The sequence below is a fragment of the Chanodichthys erythropterus genome, chromosome 2 (genome assembly GCF_024489055.1).
Source record: "Chanodichthys erythropterus isolate Z2021 chromosome 2, ASM2448905v1, whole genome shotgun sequence".
NCBI lineage: Eukaryota > Metazoa > Chordata > Actinopteri > Cypriniformes > Xenocyprididae > Chanodichthys > Chanodichthys erythropterus.
In genome coordinates this window covers 25,825,262-25,851,692 of record NC_090222.1, presented here as the reverse complement: position 1 = coordinate 25,851,692, position 26,431 = coordinate 25,825,262, and the positions used below count along the sequence as shown (strand labels likewise).

Here is a 26,431-nt window from a genome sequence, read left to right as displayed (position 1 = left end):
CACAATGCAATGAAACTAGCTTGTCAGTCAAGGACAATCACGTGACCGAAAATGGAAACAAGTGGAGATGGCTTTCCTTCTGTTGATGAGAGCTTCTCTGATCGCGTCCTGTATGCTGCCATCTAGCGGTAGACAAGCAATTAGCTCTATTATTTATGTTTAATCTTGAAAAATAGAATCAACATAAATTTGTGTTAAAGAAATACGCTCTTTGCGTTCAATTTCGAAACACGAGAACAGAAAACAAAGGCTAGGCAATTTAAGGATTGTATCACGACAGAATTTTTTGCACACAACAAATGCCCACACAATGAAATAAAAGAAAAATACAATGAAATATCAAATCCTAATAATATTAATAAAAACATAAATAATCAAAAATAAAGCTAAAATGTACAGCGTAGTTAACGTCTTTCATGCATCTCTCTCGTTATTTCCTCACATTTTAAAAAATATATACAACGTACATAAGAGCTATTCCCAAGCATCACATTAATAATGCTCTAAAATCATTAAGATATTTCTTAAATGACCCATGGGTTACCAAAATATAGAAGCATCTGGAAAAAAAAAAAATAACAAAAAATAATTTTGAAATCAGAGCTTAAACTTTTATCTTTATTCACCGGAATGTGCAGAGGGCTGTTCCCCTCCTCTTCCTCCCCCTCCCATCTCTCTTTTCTGTTGACGTTTGGCTTTTGTGCCTGCTTTACTAAGTGTACGTAATCTTCCCATCAAAGCCATCTCTTCCTCAATGGAGTTTATTTTTTAGTGACAGCGCGTGTCACGGCATCGGTTCTGATGTAATACACCCCGAGAAAAGCGCGTGAATCTCTCAGAAACGCAAGATATTCGCCCAAGATCTTCAAGGTTTTGTTTCCTTTGTCATACTGTCTTCCTGTGCTCATCTGCGGCGGTTATTTCCGTCGGTCCGTCTGCTCTGCGTGCCGCTGTTTTTCTCGTCAGCTTGTCAAAATTCACCTCGACTTGCATCCCTGAATCTTGTTGTGCTTTTAAACAATTCATTTCAGCGCGAATGTTATTATGCTAGGCTAACAATCTGAAATAGCTTGCAGGCTGTTTTGGATTAGCACCTGTCTGGAATATTCGATAGTATTCGCCTTGGTATAAATGTTCTGCAGAGCTGCTTTAGTATACCAGGGTGTTTTATCCATCTCGCTCGGTAAATTGATGGTTTGCATTGTGGTTAGGTAATATAGCGTGCAGGCCAAATTGTGTAATTCTCCGATTGAGAGTGTTTTGCATATCTGGCAAAGGGAGCTTGATGATTGGTTGACCAATTAAGAGCCCCTGAGCTGTTGTTGTGTTGGCTTTTGATTCAAGAGACTAAAGTTTATTTACTGGTGCAAGTTCAACCAACCAAGAAAGACCAACAAAATGTTTCACTACTTGAATGATGTGGATGACAACCCATACATGATGTGAGTATTAGTTCTTTTAAAATGACAACGTATATTTGAGTGTTTGAGGATGGCAAAATAATCAATTTGTGTTTTTTAAATACATTTTATGTACATTTATATATGATATGCATGCTCTGTTGTGACAGGGATCCGTTCGCGGCACACAGGCACCAGATGAGGAGTCTCTTTGGGTCGTTCGGGATGGATCCGTTTCCTCTCACTCCTCAGATCCAGCATCCACGTACACGCATACAGGTCAGAGCCACAAAAACAGGCCCTGATATATACATTTATAAGTGAAAATGACGCTGTCAATGTGTGGACTGTCAGTTTGATGCTGAATTTTGGCATCTCTGCAGCTAAGAGAATCTCGGTTATTCTCTTAGGTGTTATTATGGGTGATTTAAAAAAAATTAAAGTGTGCATATTTTTTCTTCCACCCTTTATAGCCACAAGCTGGAGCCTTGACCCCCTTCGGCATGATGGGAATGGTACGACACTGTTCCTTGTTCACTCTTTTGCAGTGACAGTTTATGCATCTTGTGCTTTAATGGCAGCAACTACATCTTGTCTGTCTGTACAAAGAAGTTAACTAATTTGATTAGTGTCAGAAACGGTGCAGTATCAAAAATAACTTTTATGTGAGTGCGTTTTGTTTTTTCTCAGGGTGGAGGTTTCATGGATATGTTCAGCATGATGAGTGGGATGATGGAGAACATGGTGAGTTTCATGGTGGCCTGGCAGCCACAATTCAGAAATATTGAAACTGTGGTTTTCAATAACAAGAACAAGGCTTCCGTTTGTTGATTGCAAAGGGTGTATTATCGTTTGCAGCTTTTGAACTGGAGTAAGTGACTTTCAAGCAGCTGCTTTGTTGATTTCACATTGAAATAATTGAAATTTACATGCAATCTTTATGTTTTGACTTGAGAGAATACAATTGCACAAATGATTGAGGTCAACTGATCTTAGATCACACTTTCATAACTTCTCTTTTTCTTCAGGAACGAATGTCTGGTTCTCCAAACTGCCAGACCTTCTCCTCCTCCACAGTCATCTCATACTCCTCCACAGATCCAGGAGCACCAAAAGTCTATCAGCAGACCAGTGAATTTCGCACTGCTCCTGGGGGTGTAAGAGACACACGGACACACAGCAGAGTGTTACCATTTTTTACATATACACAGTATATTATGCTATAGACATTGAGGGGGGCCTGTCCATGAATGATTCTTAAACCCCAATCTTGAATATCTGGCACGTATCTGGATATATGAAAAAGTGCTGACTTTTGTGAATGAGGTGAAATTAATATAGGCTAATCTATTCTAATAGAAATCTAATTTAATTTTAATTTATTTTTTTTATTTTTTTTTAAACACAACCAAATGATTTTCATGTCATTTGGTTCTGTCAATGGTACTCGCATGTGCATTCTTCCACGGATCCAGGCAAAACAGCGGTTAAAATACTGTGAAAGGGTTCCACGCATTATGCCAGGTTTACACATACTCCGTTTGCGGTGCTTTTTTTTTTCCCCCGTGCCCATGTTAACAGGTTCAAGCATTCACATTGCACACAGATGCGCTCCGGCAGTGCGTTCCAGGATCATTTCTGCACAGATAATTTTTTCTCTGCTGCATGCGCTGACTTAAAGTGACAGTGCATTGTTCCCATAAAAATAAACATGGATTGACACGAAAACTTCGTAATTTTACCATAAATGCATATGATTAAACTACTCTGTTTTACAGTCAAACACATGGCTTTTTGCCAAGGGTAAAGCAAGGAAAACTGCACCTTACCTCACATTTAAGCCTTGTTCAGAATGTCAGTCCAATTGTGCATCAGATTTAGAAAAAAAATTTACAAAGCTTTTTCGAGCTACATTCATATGTGGTTTGAAATCCTATTCAGGTTGCATTTCTGGATATCCGTTTCAGTCTGGCTACGTTCACACTGTCAGTCCAAATCCAATTATTTGATCCAATCTGATTGGATAAACAAGGTGACATAATCAACGACACTCGTCTCTTTAGGGAGGTGGAAAAACACAAAGTTCTTTATGACCCACAAAATTTCTTTTATAAAGGTTTAAATGCAACAGAAAAGGCATGAGAATTGGCTGTTTTTGTCGATTGTAAGTTTTAATTTAAAATGTTTGTGATTTTAACATAAGAAAAGTTTGTTTAAAGGTGCGGAGAGGATGTTTTGTTTTATACATTTTTGCAATATTATTGAAACTGTCTTTACTAACTGATAAAAGACTATTTATTAGGTGCACTGTAAGGAATAATATTAATATACATCATCTGTGCACGAGGTATGGCCTTAAAAACATCAGCCAATCGTTTACGTGATCATCGCGTAAACGATTGGCCCTCTGGCTTGTCAATCACTACCGTGACGTTCCTTGTGAGAGACGAGTGCGGCTGTGTGCTCCAGTAACTTTCCACACTCTACAGGCGCGGCTTGCAATGTTTTTGTCCTGAGACAGGAGTAACAACTGCAGATTATGAGTTACCTGCGGTGAGTCCAACAAAATGAATCCACTAACACGACACAGCGAATGCCGGTGGTAAACACTCGTGTTCCAATACGAGTGTTTACGAGTTTTGGGAGGCGTTCCTTCGAAGGAGGGGGGTTGTTCTTACGCATGCGCTCATTTCAAAAACTCAGTAACAGTCTTTGGATTCTCAGTCGTTGAAAAATCCTCTTTAGCACCTTTAAATGTTTTGCCACTTGCTTGAGCAACTTAAAGGGTTAGTTCACCCAAAAATGAAAATGATGTCATTAATGACTCACCCTCATTTCGTTCCAAACCCGTAGGACCTCCGTTCATCTTCGGAACACAGTTTAAGATTTTTTAGATTTAGTCTGAGAGCTTTCTGTCCCTCCATTGAAAGTGTATGTACTGTATACTGTCCATGTCCAGAAAGGTAATAAAAACATCATCAAAGTAGTCCATGTGACATCAGTGGGTTAGATAAAAGTTTTTGAAGCATCGAAAATACATTTTGGTCCAAAAATAACAAAAAATACGACTTTATTTAGCATTGTCTTCTCTTCCGGGTCTGTGTATATCCACAGTGACGCTGCTTATTCTTCTTCTACGGCGGTTGGCATCCAGCTTATTGGTGCATTACTGCCCCCTTCTGCTCCGGACAGTGACGCGATTAGGACATCCGCGACATGCACACCTACTCACCACTTTAAAAAATATAGCAATACCAAAATATAAACAATGAAGAATATCTTGAATACAGCGTGCGTCTCCCTCAGACTGTAAACAAAGCTCGGGCGCTCTAGAAAACACGTCATCAGCGTCACTGTCCGGAGCAGAAGGGATGCCAAGCGCTGTAGAAGAAGAGGAAGCGTCATATACAGATATACACAGACCTGGAAGAGAAGACAATGCTGAATAAAGTCGTAGTTTTTGTTATTTTTGGACCAAAATGTATTTTAGATGCTCCAAAAACTTCTAACTAACCCACTGATGTCACATGGACTACTTTGATGATGTTTTTATTACCTTTCTGGACATGGACAGTCTACCGTACATACACTTTCAATTGAGGGACAGAAAGCTCTCGGACTAAATCTAAAATATCTTAAAATGTGTTCCAAAGATGAACGGAGGTCTTACGGTTTGGAACGACATGAGGGTGAGTCATTAATGACATAATTTTCTTTTTTGGGTGAACTAACCCTTTAAAGCAGGGATGGACAACTCCGGTCCTGGAGGGCCAGTGTCCAGCAGAGTTTAGCTCCAACCCTAATCAAACACATCTGAACCAGCTAATCAAGGTCTTTAGGATTAGTAGAAAGTTATAGGCAAGTGAGTTTTTATCAGGGATGGAGATAAACTCTGCAGGACACTGGCCCTCCAGGACCGGAGTTGTCCATCCCTGCTTTAAAGAGTTAGTTCACCCAAAAATGAAATTTCGGTCATTAATTACTCACCCTCATGTCGTTCCGAGAATACGAGAATACTAAACGAAACAAAAATAGTGACTTTATCTAACAATTTCTTCTCTCCCCTGTCAGTTTCCTATGCTGTTAACATAGTGAACGCAGTGCAGCGCTTCCGTGTTCTACGTCAGAACTACTCATTATTGGCCGGCTCCTGCGTCAGCTTCACACGCATGCGTCGTGCTGCTCACGTGTACAGCCTCGGCCAATACTGAGCCAACGTTCGGACGTAAACACAGAAGTGCTGCACTGCGTTCACTACATCAACAGCGTAGGAGACTGACAGGGGAGAGAGTCTGATTCTCAAGTGAATGATTCTTATGAGGTTTTTTTGTGTTTTTGTGAATTTCAAACATACAAAGCAACCATTTAAGTCTGATCCTGAATTGAGTGACTCTTATGGGTTGGTTTAGTTAAAAAAAACAGCACAAGCACTGAAATCCAATTCTCGAGCGAATGACTCTCATGAGCTGTTTTTTTTTTTTGTTTGGTTTTTGGTTTTTTTAATACATTACAGACATCATAAGCTACCAATCGAGTCAGATTCTGAAGCAAATGACTCTTATGAGGCAGTTCTTTTTAGTTGATTAAAAACATACTGCATGACCAGAGAAGTCTGATTCTCGAGCAAATGACTCTTATAAGTCTGTTCTTTTTTTACATGCAAATGAAGCCTAAATCTTTTGACTCTATTTTTTGTTTTTGCTTTTGGCAACAAAAATGCACTTTGGCTTTCCAGATATTTCTTCCTTTGAATTGTTAATGAAACCATTAAGTAATTGAGCAATGAAATTATTCTGATTACTCTAATGATTTCCATCTGTAAAAGACTGTCAGTGACAGCCTGGTTAAACTAGATTACTGATGGTTTGCAAATAAGATGTTTTTGCACTGAAGTACCACACACAGACTGTTGAATCACCCTTGGTCATTTTTGTTTAGATCAGAGAGACACGTCAAACGATGCGGGACAGTGAGAGTGGCCTGGAGCGAATGTCTATAGGGCATCACATTGGCGAGAGAGGTCATGTGATGGAACGGTCAAGGAACCGCCTCACGGGTGACCGTGAAGAAAGACAGGACTTCTTCAACCTGGAAGAGAGTGCGTCAAATACCTCTTTCTCTATTCTTTGCAATTTTTTCCCCATGTAACTGCCAGCAGCTGCTTAAATTTCATCTTGAACCTTTGTGGAAAAATTTGTCCTATTCACTATTGTAAAACTCTCTCTTTCAGGTGAGGCAGCTGCCTTTGATGAAGAGTGGAGGAGAGAGTTGGGGCGGTACCGCCCCTCTAATGCCCGTAGTTTAGATTACGGGCGTGACCGGAGTGCAGGGGTTGGACAGCAGCTGGCCCTGACTGCGCCTCCAAGCTCCTCCTCCTCTCCCTCACCCCGCCACGAGTCACCACGCCACCATCCTCCTCACTCCCGTCCTCGCTACGACTGGTGAGAGGTATGAGTCTTTCACAACCTGAATGAAACTTGTCTATTTGGATCGACTTTGTAGATTCGGGCTTCATTTTTTATATGTTGTGTCTCTTTTTACAGGGGGAGTTGTCTAGCTGATGCTGTGAAAAGAGAGAAGGAAGGGTTAGAGAAGAAAATTATAACCGATGGGTCAAATGTTTGATAGATCTGAACTGTCTCAATATGTGTAGTCAGCTCCTTACAGGGACATGTGCTGGCATGAGGTATCATAACACAGGTTGAAGTTTTTAGACTGCATCTTTGTTGTGTGGAATTTGGCCTGGCCTGTGTACTTCATACCATGTTACTACTCCCAAAGCATACACACCAGCATTCATCATAATTCAAACAGCTCTTCAACCTTGTGATATATATACATACACACAGACATCTTTGTATTTAAATGAATTCTCATGCTTCCAATATTTCAATATCCAAATATTTAATGATACACTACACATATACATACAGACAGACACACACACACATGCACACATCCACTGTAAAGTCCGTATATGTTTGTGTTGACACTAGGGTATCTGTGGGTTTAACTGTTCAATGCTGACTAATTAAACTTATTAACTAATAAAAAGACCTTGTTACATCATTGACTGTGCCATCTTGTGTTGCATCAATGACTCGATAGACAGCAATATTTAGTGAGCCCACTGTTGTTCCTTTTTTTTTCTTCTTTTTTTTTTTAGGTGTCAAAAAGGTTTTTGAATTATGCACTTTTATTCACCAAGGATGCAAATTGAGCAATAGTGACAATAAATACCTTTATACCCCTGGTTTCACAGACAAGGTTTAAGCCTAGTCCCAGACTAAAATGCATGGTTGAGCTGTTTTAACTGAAAGCAACTTGCACTTGCATATCTTGAAATATGTTCGTGCCATTGTTTTGTCTCAAGATGCACACAGTAATATTTTTTTTAAGGCATGTTTATAAAAGCTACTTAAATCCTAAGTGAACTAAGGCCTAATCCTGGCTTAATCTAAGCCCTGTCTGTGAAACCAAGCCATAATGTTATAAAAGCTTTCTATTTTAAATGCATGCTGTTCTTTTCAGTTTCCACAAAAATATTAAGTAGCACAACTGTCAGCACTGATAATAAGAAATGTTTCTTGAGCACCAAATCAGCATATTAGAATGATTTCTGATGGATTGTGTGACACTGAAGACTAAAGTAATGGCTCTTGAAAATTCTGCTTAGCCATCATAGAAATAAATGGCTAAGGAAACCGTATACAGTACAGTCCAAAAGTTTGGAACTAGTAAGATTTTTAATGTTTTTAAAAGAAGTTTCGTCTGCTCACCAAGGCTACATTTATTTAATTAAAAATACAGTAAAAAACAGTAATATTGTGAAATATTATTACAATTTAAAATAATTGTGTACTATTTAAATATATTTGACAAAGTAATTTATTCCTGTGATGCAAAGCTGAATTTTCAGCATCGTTGCTCCAGTCTTCAGTGTCACATGATCCTTCAGAAATCATTCTAATATGCTGATATAGGTAACTATTAACTAGTTGCTTATTAGCATACATATTACTTGGATATTGGCTGTTTATTAGTACTTATATAGCACATATTAATGACTTATTCTGCATGACCTTATTCTACATCCCTTAATCCTACCCAATACCTAAACTTAACATATACCTTACTAACTATTAATAAGCAGTAAATAGGAGTTTATTGAGGCAAAAGTCATAGTTAATAATTGGAATTGGACCCAATTGGAATTTGGAATATATATGATCGTGAAGAATCATTTTCACACATGAATTGGCACCTTAATCTCAGTGTCAATTTTTGGTCAAGATCTTGTATTGACAATGCATGAGGTGAACACTCTGTAAAGTCTACTCCAGCACATCCCAAAAACTTTCAATGAATTTAAAGTCTGGACTCAGAGGTGCAAACTCATGTGTGAAAATGATTCTTCATGCTCTCTGAACCATTCTTTCACAATTTTAACCCTGGTGAATCTTGACATTGGCATTCATGGCCATGATGTGTCTTCCTACATGGTTGTTTAAGAAATGAAAAGCTACACACTCCATCAATTAGGGTTAAAAGAATTGTTGCCAAACATAAAACATGCTAGAAAAATAATAACCAATGTAATAATGATCCATTCATAGATTCTTAAGTATTTGCCAATTAAAATCCAAACAGCAACTTTTTTTTTTATTGGCCGGGCAGTGTATATTTATATATATATATATAAAAAAAACTGTACATATACATATATTTAAAAAAAAACTGTACATATACATATTTAAACATTTCTACATACATTTACATAAAATATTTGTTTCTTGTCATTATGGTTTTAAAGGATATGCTGTAGTAAAAATACACACTGGGAAAATCAAACAAATATTTGTCATGCCTTCAGTGAGTTGAGCTGATGTAGTTTGCTTCCATGACACAGATCTTAGGCATTATGTAGCCTACCGATGATTTAAGCCGATGTTTAAATATTTCTCCAGATCTATTTAAGCAGGTTATTGCTTTGTTCTTATCATTCTCCAATTTTCTACTTTTGTGAACTATTTTTGGATACCTCTTTTGCAGAAAGCTCTTGAGAACCTGCTGCTGAAGGTCAGTATGATCAGCTCTGGGACAGATACAATAAAGATGACTATAAAAAGACTACTGAAACACTACTGTCCAGGACATAAAGTAATTGAGGGGGACATTTAAAAGTACACTATGTAACTTTTTTTGTTCAAAATTAACAAAAAAAGGCTGAACAGAGGAGAGTCTGATGGCAAAAACAGAACGCAACAGAGCTCGTAATAAAATGAGAATAGACATTGGCTTGGCTTTTTAGAGATGGCAAGAACTGAGGGATTGGAAATGCTGTAAAAGTGATGCAGAGATTGCGTCTTTATTACTCAACAGGTGAGTAAGGTATTTTAATGAACAGATAATTTGCCATATAAATGCTCTCTAACAGAGTTCATTGTATAAAGCATTATCTTTTGTTAAAGGGTCATATTCATCCGCGTAGTCACACAGCTGTAGCACAACCAAAACAATGTTCTTATGCAAAATGCATGCAGTTTTGTTTTTAACCACTAGAGGTCCAAAAAAGTTACACATTGTACCTTTAACTAGTGTGTCTGTGTCTGTGTGGTCCTGGTAAACCCTACGTTATGGGGATAAAATGTCCCCACAAAGGTGGCATCATGGCAATATTTGAAATCCTTGTCTTTGTGGGGACATTTTTCTGTTCCCCATCATTATGTCTATGGAAAGTTCCCATCAAACACAGAAACCTAACATATGTGCTCTGCTTGATCCTGAAACCATAATACACACATGCTGCTGCATCTCTCCTAATGAGAAAAATTGTGTAAACTACACCTGTAAATGGCGAAAAGTGACTGTCTTTATAAATGAATCATTGAATCATTCACTGATTCACTGATTGGATTATATCACTGATTCATTCAGGAACAAAACACTGAGACCGCTACTGTATGTTGCTTGGCATTGCAGTTGATTATGCAGTTTCTTTGGTGGAGCAAAAATAGACAAATTACCTGGCAATTTTGCGTTGCAAATAGGGCCTATAAGTTACTCAATATTTTTTTTTGTTTGTTTATTACAATGTTGCGCTAAAGCAGTATCACAAACTTGCTTTTCTGAGTTTCCTGGCTTAGGTATGTGATAGGCATAATGCTTAATTTTACAGTACATAACAGCAAACATTTTTTATTTTATTTACTACATTACACTTAAAGACCAATTACTAAATTATAGACTAATTGTAGGGTATATATGTATTAAATCACATTTTGAACACGAATATATTTTAGTCTATCAAACTACAACATACAACCATATCATAGACATTTATCAGTTACTGCAGATTTATGAAAATGTTTGAACATGCCTAATATTAATGATTTATGTTTTTTAATTTGGACTATATGTGTTCCTATCTGTCACAGGTTTACAGGTTGTTTATTGAATGGCAATCGTGTGATGGTGTGCTGTAACAAACTCCAACCAGTAGGCCTAAGTGAACACCGCTCCCTGTTACACACCTGCAACAGTAAATCAATGCAAAGTACCTCTGCAGCCAGACTCTAAGCCTCTTGTGCTTCAAACAGTAGATGGAGTGCTTACAGTCAGACGGCAGACATGATAACGCACGCGCACTTCTGCAAGGTTGGTTACTATGGTTACAACACAATGGGAGCCGGGACAGAGGTCTATTCGAAAGGGAAGAAAAAACTGCAGGAAAGAGAGACTGAGGGAGATGGATTGTGTATGTGTGTATGTGTGTGAGAGAGAGAGAGAGAGAGAGACCGCTTGACTAGTCACTCCATTGCAGTCTTACAAGAAAGTCCAGATTTGGGGAAGCTCTTTTTTTTAGTCTAATACCATTTTACAATGCAAAGGCAATAGAGAAGTTGCATCTAAAGTGGCTTATATTCCACAAAAAGGTTGTTTAATGCTGCGCAGAGGTAGGATAAATACATTTACAAAATAATGTTATGAAATTATTTTTAAAATAATATAATGGATACAGAAAAATTACATGAATTGAAATATATTTAAATGTATGCTTCATCACGACGACGACAGACATCTTTTATATGTGACATTACATCTTCACACAATTTGAAGCAGGCACAGAGCCACCTTATAGCCTAGCCTGTGTAGCATGTGGGAATTTCATCTTTACTTCTGTAATGTGAAATATTTCCAAGTGAAACTTCAGAATTTATAAGTCAGAAATGGTCCACTCATACATATATGAAAGAGAGAATTCGTAAGGGAAAAAGTCTGTTTATTTACTCTAGGACACACTCATGCTGGTCCAGCCTAGAATATAGTTTATTATTAAAATTGTATGCATGTGATTTTGGCTGATTTTTGAATTGAATCTGATTCAATTCAACCTTGTCAGATTTTATGGATGTTTGTGGGACTTGGATGGAGAAAAGTGGGCGTTATATATCAGAATGAAGCTAGACCGATTGAAGGTTTGCTAAAACAATGGCTAAATTGCTAATTGGTTAATATTATCCAATAGCTGGTACGGCCTTCATGACATCAGCGGAAAGGAAAGTTGTTTTAGAGGAAGAGCAAGACATTATATTTTGACTAAACTATCCTTGTTTGGAATTATATGTAGCAATTAATTGTTCAAATTAAGACCAAGAACTTAATAAAGTAAACAGGGTCCATTTTGATTTCATGTTGACTTTAACTGAGGAAAATATGTTTAGTTTAAAAAAAAAAAAAACAGCCTCAAATATAGATGCTCAAGTTTTAATGAAAAAAAAGGAGCCTATTTTAAATAATAACTTTGCAGGAGAAATGACACCCCTACCTCATTAGGGTACTACAATTAAGCCTAATTAGTGTCCATTGCCTAATCAAGCAATTCTAGGTTAATTTCCCTTAATGAAGTGTAGTAAATCGACAATTAAATAAGCAGTAATTTACATAATGAATAAATGCCCTTATCTCGACGTGTTTCTTCCACCTATTTCCTTTGCTTTCCTTTCCTCACCTTAGCTTTTTTCCCTGAAGAATAAGGAAAATCACGCCCCTTCTCACCCTCGAGTGGTCGTGCGTCCCTCGCTCACCCCTCCGTGAAGATTTGTGCCCGTACAGACTGCAAAAGAGTGCAAGTCGTCTTGACAGAGGAGCGGGAGAGGGGCAGAAAGAAAAGGGGGTGGGGAAGAATCAAACGTACGCATCAATTTGTACAGTCTTCAGCTGCACCCCGTTTTCTGCGCCGATTTCAGGGGGAGCGGCTGGAAAAAAACACTGCGTTATTTGCGAAGCCGCAACAATGTAAATCTTTCCGTGCATCGAGTTGCCTGTATGTTTGAACGCGTGTCGGTCAATGTACAGTACGAACGGCAGCAGGAGAGAGAAAGAAAGGGAGATACGCATCGCTGGATATTATAGGTAAGAAGGGGAGAAAATGGATGCTTATATTTGACTCATTCTTCTTTGGACATGTTCAGATGGCTCCCCTTTCCTCGCACTCCCGTCTTTGTGCTTTACTTATGTGCATAGATTGGGCTAAAATCATATTGCAAATCGGGGTGCGTAACCACGCAGGTCTCGACTGCTCACATTCCACGGAGCTCGACAAGAATGTCATTCGCCATTCTGATCCCAAATCTTCCCCATATGAGAAGGAAAAGACTGAAAGGGGGGTAGATGCGACCCTCTCTCCTCGTCTTGTCAGGATCGAATGTGCAGTGCATTGTCTGAGAACTGTAATCCAGAGGTCGTCCAGTTAGTACAGTAGTGCACTGCCTCTGCATGCGTATCAATAACAAGCAGCAGAAGAATGGAAGAAAGGAACGTTGCGGTGCGTGGCCGAGAGATGATGCACGTTCGGGTGTCTAACTCACCCCACCTCTTGGCATTGTGCATTTGCGTGCTAAAAAAATTCAAAATCAAAGCTATTTATATCTAATTATATTTTTGCCAATGTGCATGCGAAGGGGACAGTGCATGATTTGTTGTGTGTGTGTGGCAAGCCAATATAACATTTATTCCATAAAAACTAACTAGTTGCCTATCTGTTTTTAAATTACTAGTAGGCCTACTTTTTGCCTTTGCATTAGGCTTAGTAATTCAGTATTGTGAACAGTATCTTTTTCAGTTTTGCTAGTACTGTATGCACTAGTAATTACCCCTTACTTACTTGTATTTATCATAGCAGTGACAAGTAACTATTCTGCTATTACTAGTAACAAATTGCTTCTTTTTTTACCATTGTTTCTTTGGAGAGCTGCTGTGGTTTATCTATTCACTTGAATTGTGTTGTATTTAGTATGTATTTCAGTTGTTGCTGGTACCCATTTCAGTTTTACTAGTATTCATTATGTACTAGATAGTATGTATTTCAATAATTTCAATATTTTTCTAGTACTATACCTGAATAGGCACAGTACCTATTTATTAGATAGGCCTGGTGTACATTTGTTACTTGTAAGATTTTAAATTGAACTGTAAAGAGGCCATTCTTACTAGTCATTACTGTCAAATAAAAACAGTTGTAACTAGTGAGATAAATAAAAAAAATGGACTAGGTTCTAATATATTTTTAAACATGTACTAGTAAACTGAAACAAAGTACATATTAGAATAGGTACTAGATACAATTGGGAATACATACTAGTCAGAAGTGAATAGTTGAGATATATATATATATATATATATATATATATATATATATATATATATATATATATATATAACACACACACACACACACACACACACACATATACATATACATATATATATATATATTATATATATATAATATAACTATATAATTCAATAACCAAAAAAAAAAAAGAAAATTATTACCAGTAACAGCAGATACTAACTTGTACCAGTAACTTTACAATGGGGAATGTGGCTAGTAGCAAAAGAAGAGTAATGAATATGTAATAGTGACTAATTTAATATATATTGTAATGAGTAGTAGTATCTAATGAAAAGAAACTGAAAAAGATAGTATTCACTAATGATTATTATTATTTGCCAAACAAGTACTAGTAACATGGAATAGATACTAGTTAAGTTTACAATATAAATGTTCAAACTGCTTGCCATATGGTGTGTGAATGTATTTATATACTGTAAATGAAGGTATTGCTGATTGCTTAGATGCATGTGTTTGCAGTGGGAGAGTGGAAGGCTTTTGGTATGCATGGAGCCCGGCCAAGATTGGGTAATGGACTCCTGATGAATGAAGGTTCACCTGTAGACAGAGTGCTGGCAGCCTTTATTATTTGTCATTTGGATATATTACCTTGTGTACACCATAATTGGATCACAAATATGCTGATTTTACATTTATGGGATATGCGAAAGGTGTAGTCTTTGTATGTTTGGCACTAGTATTAATTCTTGTATTACAAATGAGTATTTTGTTAATTGTGGTCATGATGGAGTAGTCTGAGTATTCAATGTGTTGGTTGTCAGCAGCCTGTAAATCTGTTTATATGTAATATTTATTAGTGCTGTGGTTTTTCTCTTGTGTTCAGTGGTTTGGGTGTAAATGTACATTTTGCAGTTTTGAAGGTGGCGCTAAATACACTCACTGGCTTCACTCAGTCTGTTAGTGTGCTATATATAGTCTCATTCACAATAAATGAAGTGTGTGTGTGTGTGTGTGTGTGTGTGTGTGTGTGTGTGTGTGTGTGTGTGTGTGTGTGTGTGTGTGTGTGTGTGTGTGAGAGGAGAGAAAGACTAGAGGCTGACTTGAAATACTGGAGTGACTTAGTTAACCTCTTAACTACACTATGACTGGCAAAGGAGGAGTTATGTCTTTTCAAACTAATTATCTGTACTAATTACTCAAGCAAGAGATAGTGTCAGCTGGTTTTTGTCATGAAGAAATTCAGTGTTTCTCATAGTTAAGGTTTTAATATGTTTTAAAAAGGCCAACATATGCCTCATAATCAGAAAAAGTTGATTCACTTCAACTGTGATGAGGTTAATTAGCAATGTTATTGTATGTCAGTGGATTATTGCATCACTGCTAAGTGATTGTGTATGAATTATCCTAATATTGCATGACTATAATTGAAACAGAAAAATAGGCCTCGAAATTAAAAATACATTGCTGTCAGTGAGGCTAGCAACAAGAGAAGGAAATCATAAGCAGGAAAGAGATGAAAAGATGGAAGAAAAATAACTAAATATGTGTGCTGTAAAGAACCTCCCAGTCAAAATTTCCTCTCTGACAGTGATAAGAATTTCTGCAAAGAGAAAATCGAGATGGCTTCTATGACATTAAAGTTGTGTTTGAATTAAAGTTTAATACCTGAAACGTGAATGAAACTTTTTGTTTTATTATTTTTACATATAAACATGTATTAAATCATGACTATGCATGCACATGCATGAGCGTGCTAACTTAATATTAAGTATGCATTTCTGTGCATGTTGCATTTAGAGATTGTTGATCTTGAAAGCAGTGCCTCTCCCTATGTTGGCTGCAGTAGATGATTTTTGCAGAGCTCCATTCAACATTGATGACTAAAGCTCAGCTTCAGAGTACCACAAATCCTCTGAAGTACCATGCAGTCAACATAAAAAAATATATTTCTTATACTGTACCGCAATACTGTTCTCCACTGCAAATAGTAGAAGTTTTTTGTTTATAAAACAGTAATATCATGATAATTAAAGATTGTTTAATCACAGATAGTTCCATCATTGATTATGATAGATTTATCAGAGAACATTAGATTATCATTTTGCACTTAGACAGTTTAATTAAGAACAGTGGACCAATCTCATCACCTCTTCATATTACTTCAGAATGGAATTAAATTAACAGTTTACTTTTTCCTGGCAAGATCAAGAGATTAATAACTTTTCTGATTAAATATCTGATAACAAATAGAAATACATTTAATATACTAATGCTATGGTAAAGTTTATTTTGACTTTAGTGGTATTCATTCTGTTTCCCCCAGGTTTCAAAGATTCAGTGCTATGATAGGCAGCCTGTAGGCCAACCATCCCGTTTGTGGTCACACTCCCGCTTTCTGTAATGGCTGACTGGAAGGAATGGACCACATAGAGAGCTAGTCATGAAGACCCGAACCCACAAAGAATCGGTGAGGGCATTACTGCATACTGAGATCAGCCTTAAAGGTGGACTACAGTATGTGTAGATTTAAGTCTTTACTGATTTGTACCATAGAATAAGTCAGTCAGAACCATTTTAAGTACACTTATATGTGTTATTACAAAGTATTTGGATATGCGTAGTAGATTTACCCCTGTATTAAAATGGTATTTTACTACTTAGTATTTGAACAAAATATGATTTTAGTTCTTACTCCTTTTCTCTCTTTGTCTTATGCTTTCATTTTGTCATGCTGTCTTTCTTTCTCTTTTTTCTGTTTGTCTTTGCCCTCCCTCGGTCATGTCGGGCATTGCCACAGATGCCCGCTCGCAGTGGACGCAGGAGGGGGGGCAGTGAGGAAAGGAGGGGTAGACGTCCGCACCCCAGCCCCTCTCGAGCAGAGCGCAATGAAAGGCAAACAGTAAGAATTCTTATAATTTTTCCTCCCTCTTTATTTATCCTTATGTATTTATTTTTGTGCTCTTCTCCATTGTCGTAACTTTCTACATCTTTGATAATGTCATCCTTGGTATACCTCACTGAATTCTTTTATTTATCATCTTTTAAGTTAAGAGTATCTTATTCTGAATGTTCATGATCAGTCTTTTAACACTATTCCACACTATTGTGCTTTTACTGTATGTTTGGTTGGCTATTTTTGCATTTTCTTTTGGGGAAATGTTGTTCTTTTGTTATTTTTTTCACTAAATGTAATAATGCAACTGCCTCACATCATGATTAAAATTATACTATTAAGCAGAGAACCACTGGAGAGGAATTGGCTGGTGGACGTTTCAGCCGAAGATCTCAAGGCCATGATTCATCAGAAAGTGAAGGGGAGGAGCATGTGCCGCCGCCCAAAAGACAGAAAGTCCAGGTACTGGTAACATTTTAGAAATTATGAATACAATTGCATTAGATTAAAAAAAAATGTAAAAATATATTGATATTTGATTTTGCCATCAGGACTCCTCCTCCAATCCCCCAGCCCCACCCCTTTCAACTAACACTCCGACTTCTGCTCCACCTCCAACGTCAAGCAACAGTCAATCAAGAGAAAGTGACAATGAGGATGGCCAATCACAAGGCAGTCGGAGCTCAGTTGGAGGCAGCTTAGCCAATAGTAGCAGCAGCATAAGCAGTGGTCGGGACATTGACCAGGACAATCGTTCCTCTTCTCCGAGTCTCTCTGCTTCCCCTTTGGCAAGTTTGGATTCTGAATCTGACTCTCCAGATTCCCCAAAGCAGGGTGATAAAAACAAAGATGGAGGGACATCAAAATGTGTAACAGAAGAACGGAGAGGCACAGGGAGGGGTGAGGATGGCAGACCAGAGGACCAGAGGAACAGTGAGGGAGGAATTGAGGGAGATTTGTCTTCCTTGAAGTCCTCTTCATCCCTCTATACATCTCATTGTGGAAGGGTGGACAATGCAAGTGATACAAGTAGCAACAGGAAGTCATACTTCCCTGTAGATTCCAAACTTGCAAGCAAAATTGAGTATACAAGTCCTGGTGGTCCAGAGACGCTACACACCTGCAGTCGCATCCCTTCAAAAGCAGGCCCTCAATGTGGGAAACCTGGGGTGGGAGGAGCTGAGTATTCCCATGGGAATTCAAATGTGAGCCATGCACCGACTCTCCCACCTCCACCTGCCCTGAAACCTCTAGAGGTGGGACAGAATGCTCCAGGTGGGGAAAGTAAAGTAGACAAACCAGAGAAAGGTGATAAGTGTGTTCCACCCTCCTTGCTTCCACAAACTAGTACTGTTCCTCAACAACCTCCTCCTCCAAACACTCACCATTACACCCCTACCAGCTGGTCAGGGGGACCTCCCTCTAGTTGTCCTGGCAACTGGGGATATGTACGTTACCAGGGTAACCACCATGCACATCCAAGCCAGCAGCCCCCAGTGCAGCAACAGCTGCCCTCTGTGTACAATTCTCCTTCATCCACCCGACACTCCTCCCACCCACCTTACCTATCTCACCCTCATCCCCACCCACACAAAGAGTATTTGCCCAGGTATGGCACTACGGCTGAGCGGGAGAGGAGTGGGAGAGAGTTTGGCAACAGAGACTTCCCTGCTAGTAATAGCAGTAGCAATGCAAACAGCAGCAGCAGTAGCATCTGTGGTAGCACTTCTAGTGGTGGTGGAACCAACTCTAATGTGGGCCGGGATTTTGGGAACTCTTTACCTGGACAAAGCAGAGAATATGGCTCAAACCGGGATGGACCTGCAGGACCACCGAGTGGTCGGGAATATGGACCAGGGTTTAGAGATCGCGAGCGAGGAACTGGGAGGGAGTTTCCTTTGCAGAACCAGCAGCTTCAAGCACAAGGTCGGGAGTTCGGACCTGAAAACACTGGAGGGGGAGGATGTCATCAAAGAGACAAGGACAGTAGGTGGGGAGAGTTAGCAGGCCAGGTTAGGGAGCCAGGGAGTAACAGTTATGCTGGTAATGCCAACCAGGCACCTGTAGGTGCCCCATCATCTGTTTTACCTTCAACGACCCTGGTGACCCGTGACCCAGCCAGTTCACCACAAAACAACTCTGGTCACCCTCCTTTTTCCTCTGCCAATTCAATCCCTCCAAGTAGAGACTATCCCTCACCTATGGATGCAAATGTACAGCAGACTCTGCAAGGACAGACTCCCCAAGCAAATTCCAATGCTGCAGATCTTCCTCCCCCTCCGCACTATTTAAGAGAGTACCCTCCTCCAGGGACAAAGGATCCCTACCCACCCCCTGGATCAACCGCTTCCTCTGTCCCACTTTCTGGTGTACCAAGGGAGTTCCCGAGCCCACCTGGATTGGCCCCAAGTCTTACTCGAGAATATCCTGGAGGACCTCCACTTCCACATCACTCTCACTATCCTGGCCAGACAGTGTTGCCTATGCAGCAGAGAGACAGAGAGAGGGAAAAGGACAACACTACATCTGCTCTTCATTCAAATCGCAGTCACCCTCCATCCCTTTCTCCTTCATCAAGTGGTTCTGGACATGGACATCCCCCCTCTACTTCTTATCCCCCTCCACCTCCTCCACCCTCCAATAGTTCACATGGTCAGCCCCCACCCATTGCATCCCTTCCAGGCAGTCATGCTCGACAGGCCCCATATTCTTCATCCAATCAGACTCCACCAACCCCGCTCTCACCTCTTCCCAGTCCCTCAACCAATCCAATGGGAGGATTTCCTCCTTTCCCATCAACCTCTGCTCCTTCTGTACCACTTCCTGCAACAGGTGTGTCCACCTCTTGTACATCAAGTTGCAGACCTACTCCTTATCATGGCACTTTAAGCAGTCATACTCCTTTCAGTAGCTCTTACCATGGCAACAGTAGCCATGGAAACGGCAATGCCAGTGGCAATGTGCCCAACAACAGCAACAACACTAGCACTCCATCACTATTGCACTCCCCTCAAAACACTAAAATACAACCACATCTCAGTAACCCTGGCCATAACAACACTGCTTCAACCCCCAGCACATCTGTTGGAGGAGATGGTCACTCTGACTCATCTTCTGGCCCAGTGCCACCACCTGTCATCAAGGAGGAGCCAGTAGAAGAGAGGGAGGAGTTGGAGAGCCCACCTCCAGTTCTCCGAAGTCCTTCCCCAGAACCTAAACCTGTTGACATTCCAATCCATGCCAGCCAATCAGCTCGGTAAGACCAGTTCACTAAAATAAAATCTAACAAAACGATATTAGAGATTTTTTACTATATGTGTTATAAATTGGTTACCCATATTTTCAACCATACTTTGTTTTCTCAATTAATTGAATTAAATTTAATTTATTATGATTTGTGTTTAAGAAATGAAGGTAAATCTTAAAACACCACTTTTACATCAAAACAGCTTTTGATGTTCATGGAAAACAATTTTCAATTGTCAGGGAAACACAAGGGATTAGGAGATAACCTGATGTCCCTCCTGATAAAAATGTTCAATTCAAATCAGCACTGTCTGCATGAATTCTTGTATACCAAATAAATGGGTATAAATGTATTGTGGAAAAGATAATACATATTTGCTTTCAGGTTCCACAGGGTTCTTGACCGGGGCAGTGGGAACTCTTGTGCCCGTAGTGACGTTCTATTTGTTCCGCTTGATGGTTCTAAGCTTTGGAAGAAGAGAAATGAGGCAATAGAACGTGCTCGTAGAGAGGTTGAACAGCGAGCGAGAGACCTACGAGAGAAAGAGCGGGAACGAGAGAGAGAAAAAGAGAGGGAGAGGGACCTGGACAGACATCTGCAGGTAAAAAATGACAATAAAGTTGTTAGCACTGGAAAGACAATGATATATTTATTTTTGAGTATTTTATCTAGTTTTGTATCTAGTTTTAACATTAACATTCTAGATACATTTACTTCAGAAGCTAAATTACATAGGATGTTACATCCTGTGTTCAAAGAAATCTAATAGTTTAGTGAGGTTTATGCTTAGAACAAGAAAAAACTATCTGCCCATTGAGTAAATTAAAATAAACTGTATTCAGGGGGGAAAATGTTGTTTTCTCACCACAAAATATGGCAAAAAAAGTTCTTGTGGAGTTTTTCCTTGTAGTTATTAGACTCTTTACACATTACTGGTCAGGTTTTTACAAACATTTTTCTCCTTTTTCAGCAGAAGGACAGTGCCGCAAGTGCGGGGTTAGGAGCTGCAGGCACACGCCAGGGCCCTTCACTCTTCTTTCCTTCTTCATCCTCCATCCTTCTAGACCCTTCATCATCTTCCTCGTCCTCTGTGAACCCTTCACACCCAGCAGTCCATCCACAGCACCACCCTGCCCACCATGCCTCACACCCCCACTCCATTCACCCCTCACATCCTCTGCATCCCTCTCTCTCTCATAGCATTCCTCATTCTCTTCTCCTCCCTTCCATGGCAGGGGGCTCTCCAGTTGTCGGAGGCCCTCAGGGTGCTCTTGGCATCGGGCTTGGGGGTCCATACTTGGGCCCTGATACCCCAGCCCTCAGAACCCTGAGCGAGTATGCCCGTCCTCACGCCATGTCTCCCTTGGGCGCTGCCAGCCGGGCACAGGCACACCATCCCCACCTTCATCACCATCCTCACCCACATGCGCATTCGCACGCTCACGCTCATCCCCATGTGCACCCTTCATTTTTCCTGTCCCAATTCCAAAACCCAGCCCTCGCACACCCCCACCACCTTCCAGCCGACGCTGCCACGGCTGCTGCCATTCTGGGCTTTTTGTATGGGGGCGGGCTAGAGGGAGGCCCCGCCCATCCAGGGCATGGTCCCGGGCCTGGTGGGTTGGCTGGGGCGGGGCTTGGAGGAGTGGGATTCCCTCATGCTGTAGCAGCTCAAAGAGAGCGTGTGAAGCCAGGATTTGAGTTTAAGAGCGAGGAGCGTGTCTACACAGCTGGAGCCTTATCCGACCCGGCAATAGCTTTGTCACACGCACACTCGCACGCACACTCACACTCCTTGCTGCTGGGGGGTGGAGCTGGAGGCGGGCCTCCTGGCAGTGAGGTTGCCCTTTATGGTACAACTCCACCTCCTGCGCCACCCCCTCAAGCTTTAGCTGCAGCAGCTAGGAATCCAAATCCCGTCCCTCCACCTCTGTCAGTCCCACCCACCTCTTCTATTCTCCCAGCCTCACTCCCCACCCACCAGGCTCCTGCCGTAGCCCCAGTGACACCAGCAGCACCCGCCCCTCCCCCTCAACCTCCTCCCCCGCCACCTCCTCCTCCTCCTCCAACAGCCTCATCTCTTCATCACCCCTCTCCTCACTCTACCTTTCCAAATACACACCCTTCCTGTCAGCCCCCACCCCTCCCAACTCAGGCTCCGCCTTCAGAACGATATCCCACCCCTGTTCGCACTCCTCCCAGCACTGAACGTGCAAGGAGCGTGGAGAGGGAGAGAGTGATGCCTGCCGCAGAGAGAGAGCGAGAGAGGGACAGGGAAAGGGCAGGGACAGGTGGAGGAGCAGCAGGAGGAGGCACAGCTACTGCTGGAGGCACAGGAGGAGGAGATTCTCTCGGCCGGCTACAGATGCTGAACGTGACTCCTCATCATCACCAGCATTCACACATTCACTCTCACCTACATCTACACCAGCAGGACACAGGTATTCACCATACACACACACACACACATACACTTTACACAGTACTCTGTATCACAGCATAAACATTTCAGCAAATTCAAAATTTGATTCTGTCACTATTAGTGATGGGTCAAGGTGGTTGACTAGACATTAATAACCTGCTGTTTTTGACTGCATTCAAACAGTGTTAATCTTAAAGGGATAGTTCACCCAAAAATGAAAATTGTCCCATGATTTACTCACCCTCAAGCCATCCTAGGTGTGTATGTCTATGTTATTTCAGACAAACACAAATAGAGATATATTTAAAAATATCCTGGCTCTACCATGCTTTATAATGGTAGTGAACGTGGTGATGAACGTGGAAGCTCAGAGGATAGAGCAAAACACCAGTCACAAATTAGAAGTCTAAAATGAGAAATTTTAAAGAGAAATGTAGGAGGATTTCGAAATAAGAGAAGCTTCAGTTTATTGCACAGCCCTATTTGTTAAAATTGTGAGAGGTGTCTAAGCTTACAATAGTACTATATCCTGTCATACATTGCTTCAGGGGTTACTCATTTGGCGCAAGTCGACTTGCGCAGTATGCGTATGGTCGTCTGCCAGAAGCTAGTTATTATATTTAATAAAGTTTTACATATGGATATTTTTCTCATAAAAACGCATCGCTTCACTTTAGAAGGCCTTTATTAAGACCCTGGGGCCTTACGGATTATATTTATGATGGATGGATGCATATTTTTGGGGGGGGTTTCAAAACAGGCCCCCCATTCACTACCATTATAAAACTTTGTAGAGCCAGGATATTTTTAAATCTATCACAGATTGTGTTGGTCTGGAAGTAGATAGTTTGGAACCGCCAAAAGTGTTTGTTGAAATGTTTTTGGATTGTCAACAAATAACAAAAACACACTGGAAAATGTGCATTATGATAAGATAATCAACCAAATTAAAATTAAAGCATACTGTTGACAAAATATTACAAAAGAAAAAACAAAACAAGATATTAACAGTGCACAAATATTCAAATTTTTGTTAAATGTTGATACATTGTAATATTTTAATATATACAATATATTCAACATTTAATTTCATTTTACACATTCTCATCACATAAAATTATATATTGTCATCGAAAATTACATATTTTTGTCACCATATGAAAAATGTGACTACAACAAAATAATTAAACTGCTTAAACAATTTCGTACATAATGTTAAATGGCTACAATTACTCACTTGACAAGTGTTTATCTATGTTTGCTTCTTAATTTTTATAATGTATTTGCAGCAATTAAAGGGATAGTTCACCAATAAAAAAATGCATTCACTCGCCCTTGTCTCTTTCTAGTTCTATATCACTTTCTTTCATCTGTGGAACACAAAAGAATTTCTTGAAAATGTTGTACTATAAGTCCATACAATGAAATGCAGTGGGGTCCAGTGTTGTCCCCTGTTGTTTTGTACCCTATTAATCACTGAATGGACAAAACAGTTGAAACAAGAAAAAATGTGATCTAGATCTGGAACAACATGAAGGTGAGTGAATGAAATTTTCATTTTTGAGTCAACTCTCCCTTTAAGAAATGTAACTTTTACGCTGTCAGCATCACAAAAGCAGCACTTTCAGCACCATCGTCAACAATACAATTACTGCCGGCTTAAATGTCCAGTTTCATTCGGAAATACATCAGGCTATGGAAGTAAGATGAGTTGTGAAAGCCAAGAATAATGGCAGCACTGTTCCTGTACACAGCAAGCATTTTTACCTACAGTGCCATTGGGAAACTGTGCTACTCTTATTAAATTTCCCACTTTTGTTTTGTTACGTATTTGGGTGGCAGCCGCGGGAGGGGTACACCCCCTGATGGATCCGCTGGCATCAGGGTCTCCCCTGGCCCGTCTGCCGTACCCAGGGGCTGCTCTTGGGCCTCCAATTCTGGCACACTCCCTCACTGACAGCGAGGTGCTTCGACAGCAGCTCTTTGGTAAGAGGTGTAATGATGTTCTGTTGCGATATATTTCATCTTTCTCTGTATTAAGTGATTTCTACATTTGCTTGCATGTTGTGTACAGGTGGTCCGTTCCGTGAGATGCCCCAGTCCTCGTCTCTGGGTGGGTCAATGTCTGCAGCACACCAGCTCCAAGCAATGCAGCAGGCTCAGAGTGCCGAGATTCAGTTCCAGAGACTCGCCCTGGAACAGCAGTGGATCCACCACCACCATCATCACTCCCTTGCACAGGACGAGTACTACAGGTGAGCGCAAACATGTATACTGTACATAGACATGAATGCACAACACTAGCAATGGGCAATACCGCTTTTTTCCACTGTATCACCATTAAAAAGATTGAACGGTAGTACATGCTTCTCCCATAATCCTAAAGAGAGATCCTTACATATCCCAATGTAAGATTTTTCTGTTACCATATAAACGAGAACTACAGTAATAAATACAACGTAATAAAGAAGTAATATTGTGATACAAGTTTGTAAATTTGTGATTTATTTTGGAGCTGAATGGTTTGGTTCATGGCTTATATATAACTTATATTATAAAATCCCTGTGGAGAAAATAAATGGGAAAAATCAGCTGAAAAAGACTTTTAGCAATGCCTTCATTAAATGTATTTTTCTGAGGGAAAAATGGGTAATTATTGACATTTAGCATTATAGGCCCTATTTTATTGATGTAAGCACATGGTCTGAAACGCCTGGCGCAGGTGCAATTAGGGTGTATGCGAATCCACTTTTGTTAGTTTACCGACGGAAAAAATAGTGGCCGCATGGTCCAAAAGGGTTGCACCTAGTCTCTTAATGAGTAATGGGTGTGCAATAAACATCCAATTAACCAATCAGAGTCTCATCTCTCATTCCCTTTTAAAACCAGTTGCACTTGCACACATGACAGGACTGCTACCTGTTAAGGCAATTCAAACTGATAAACAAAGTTTCAATCTTCACTGCCAAGACACCTCAAACTGCACCACACAGCCCCAATCCCCCTTTCGGAGATATCTTATCTATGCAACGCAGTTCAAATTTCCCCTTCGGAAATTTCCCCCTTTGGAAAGTGTCCTGACTAATCCAGAGATATCTTGACCATGCACCACAGCTCAAATTTCCCCATGGTTTGTCCCCTTATCCAAATTTACCAAATTTTAACCTAATCACAAATGCTTTCTTCCTAATTCTCCCAGCTCTTTCAACCAGACAGCAATATTTAAAATGCGTTAAAAGTCAAAAATAACAAGATGATACATAAAATATATAAAATACATTAAAATGAAATAAAAACAGGAAAAGGAATTAAAATAATAAAAAGTTAATACGTATAAAATAAAATGCAAACAGTTCAGACATAGCATAGGGCCTTATATTTGAAAGCCATCATTTTTAACATTATGTATAAACTATTATTCCACTTAAGGCCAATATTTTTTTCAGTTTTTACATTTTAATCAGTATCAAAATCATAAATACTCAAAGCATGTGTCACCTGTCCCCACACAAAATTGCAAATTTGAAAACTACATTGCAGTCTTTTTGTTCTTTCATCTTTGATCTGGTATAACCTTTTCCTTCCATTGCAGCCACCTAAAGAAAGAGAGTGACAAAACGCTGTGAGAAACACAGAGGACATGAAGACAAGAAAATGAAGAAGGGATGAAGTGCAAATAATAATAAAAAAAAAAACAATCATTTCAAAATTCAGCACTGAATGACAACAAATCTGGATACAAGTTTGGATGTGACATCAGAACACATATCATTAAATCTGAACTAACCTAAATACAGGTGTCGCAAACAATGTGTATATTCCAAAAAGGTGA

General features: G+C 39.8%; 2 protein-coding genes across 2 annotated transcripts; both read left to right on the top strand.

Annotated features, from left to right (window-relative positions):
- Positions 1–652: 652 nt before the first annotated feature.
- mlf2 (myeloid leukemia factor 2) lies at positions 653–7,463 on the top strand. Its single transcript, XM_067406486.1, has 8 exons — positions 653–1,442; positions 1,571–1,679; positions 1,874–1,915; positions 2,091–2,144; positions 2,429–2,557; positions 6,339–6,498; positions 6,631–6,848; positions 6,944–7,463. The coding sequence occupies exons 1-7, from the start codon at positions 1,399–1,401 to the stop codon at positions 6,843–6,845; spliced, it is 753 nt and encodes a 250-aa protein (XP_067262587.1). The 5' UTR covers positions 653–1,398; the 3' UTR covers positions 6,846–6,848; positions 6,944–7,463.
- An 8,951-nt stretch (positions 7,464–16,414) lies between these two features.
- Positions 16,415–26,225, top strand: atn1 (atrophin 1). Its single transcript, XM_067394556.1, has 9 exons — positions 16,415–16,504; positions 16,835–16,936; positions 17,273–17,392; positions 17,482–20,186; positions 20,562–20,778; positions 21,148–22,618; positions 24,442–24,585; positions 24,674–24,854; positions 26,192–26,225. The coding sequence occupies exons 1-9, from the start codon at positions 16,478–16,480 to the stop codon at positions 26,223–26,225; spliced, it is 5,001 nt and encodes a 1,666-aa protein (XP_067250657.1). The 5' UTR covers positions 16,415–16,477.
- The last annotated feature ends 206 nt before the right edge of the window (positions 26,226–26,431 follow it).

Bases quoted from the DNA above. Each gene is read 5' to 3' on its own strand.
- mlf2 (XM_067406486.1), top strand. From the start codon at position 1,399: ATGTTTCACTACTTGAATGATGTGGATGACAACCCATACATGAT. The intron at 1,916-2,090 runs GTACGACACTGT...GTTTTTTCTCAG, and splicing joins CCTTCGGCATGATGGGAATG to GGTGGAGGTTTCATGGATAT. The intron at 2,145-2,428 runs GTGAGTTTCATG...CTTTTTCTTCAG, and splicing joins GTGGGATGATGGAGAACATG to GAACGAATGTCTGGTTCTCC.
- atn1 (XM_067394556.1), top strand. From the start codon at position 16,478: ATGAAGACCCGAACCCACAAAGAATCG. The intron at 16,937-17,272 runs GTAAGAATTCTT...TATACTATTAAG, and splicing joins AGCGCAATGAAAGGCAAACA to CAGAGAACCACTGGAGAGGA. The intron at 24,855-26,191 runs GTGAGCGCAAAC...CTTCCATTGCAG, and splicing joins GCACAGGACGAGTACTACAG to CCACCTAAAGAAAGAGAGTG.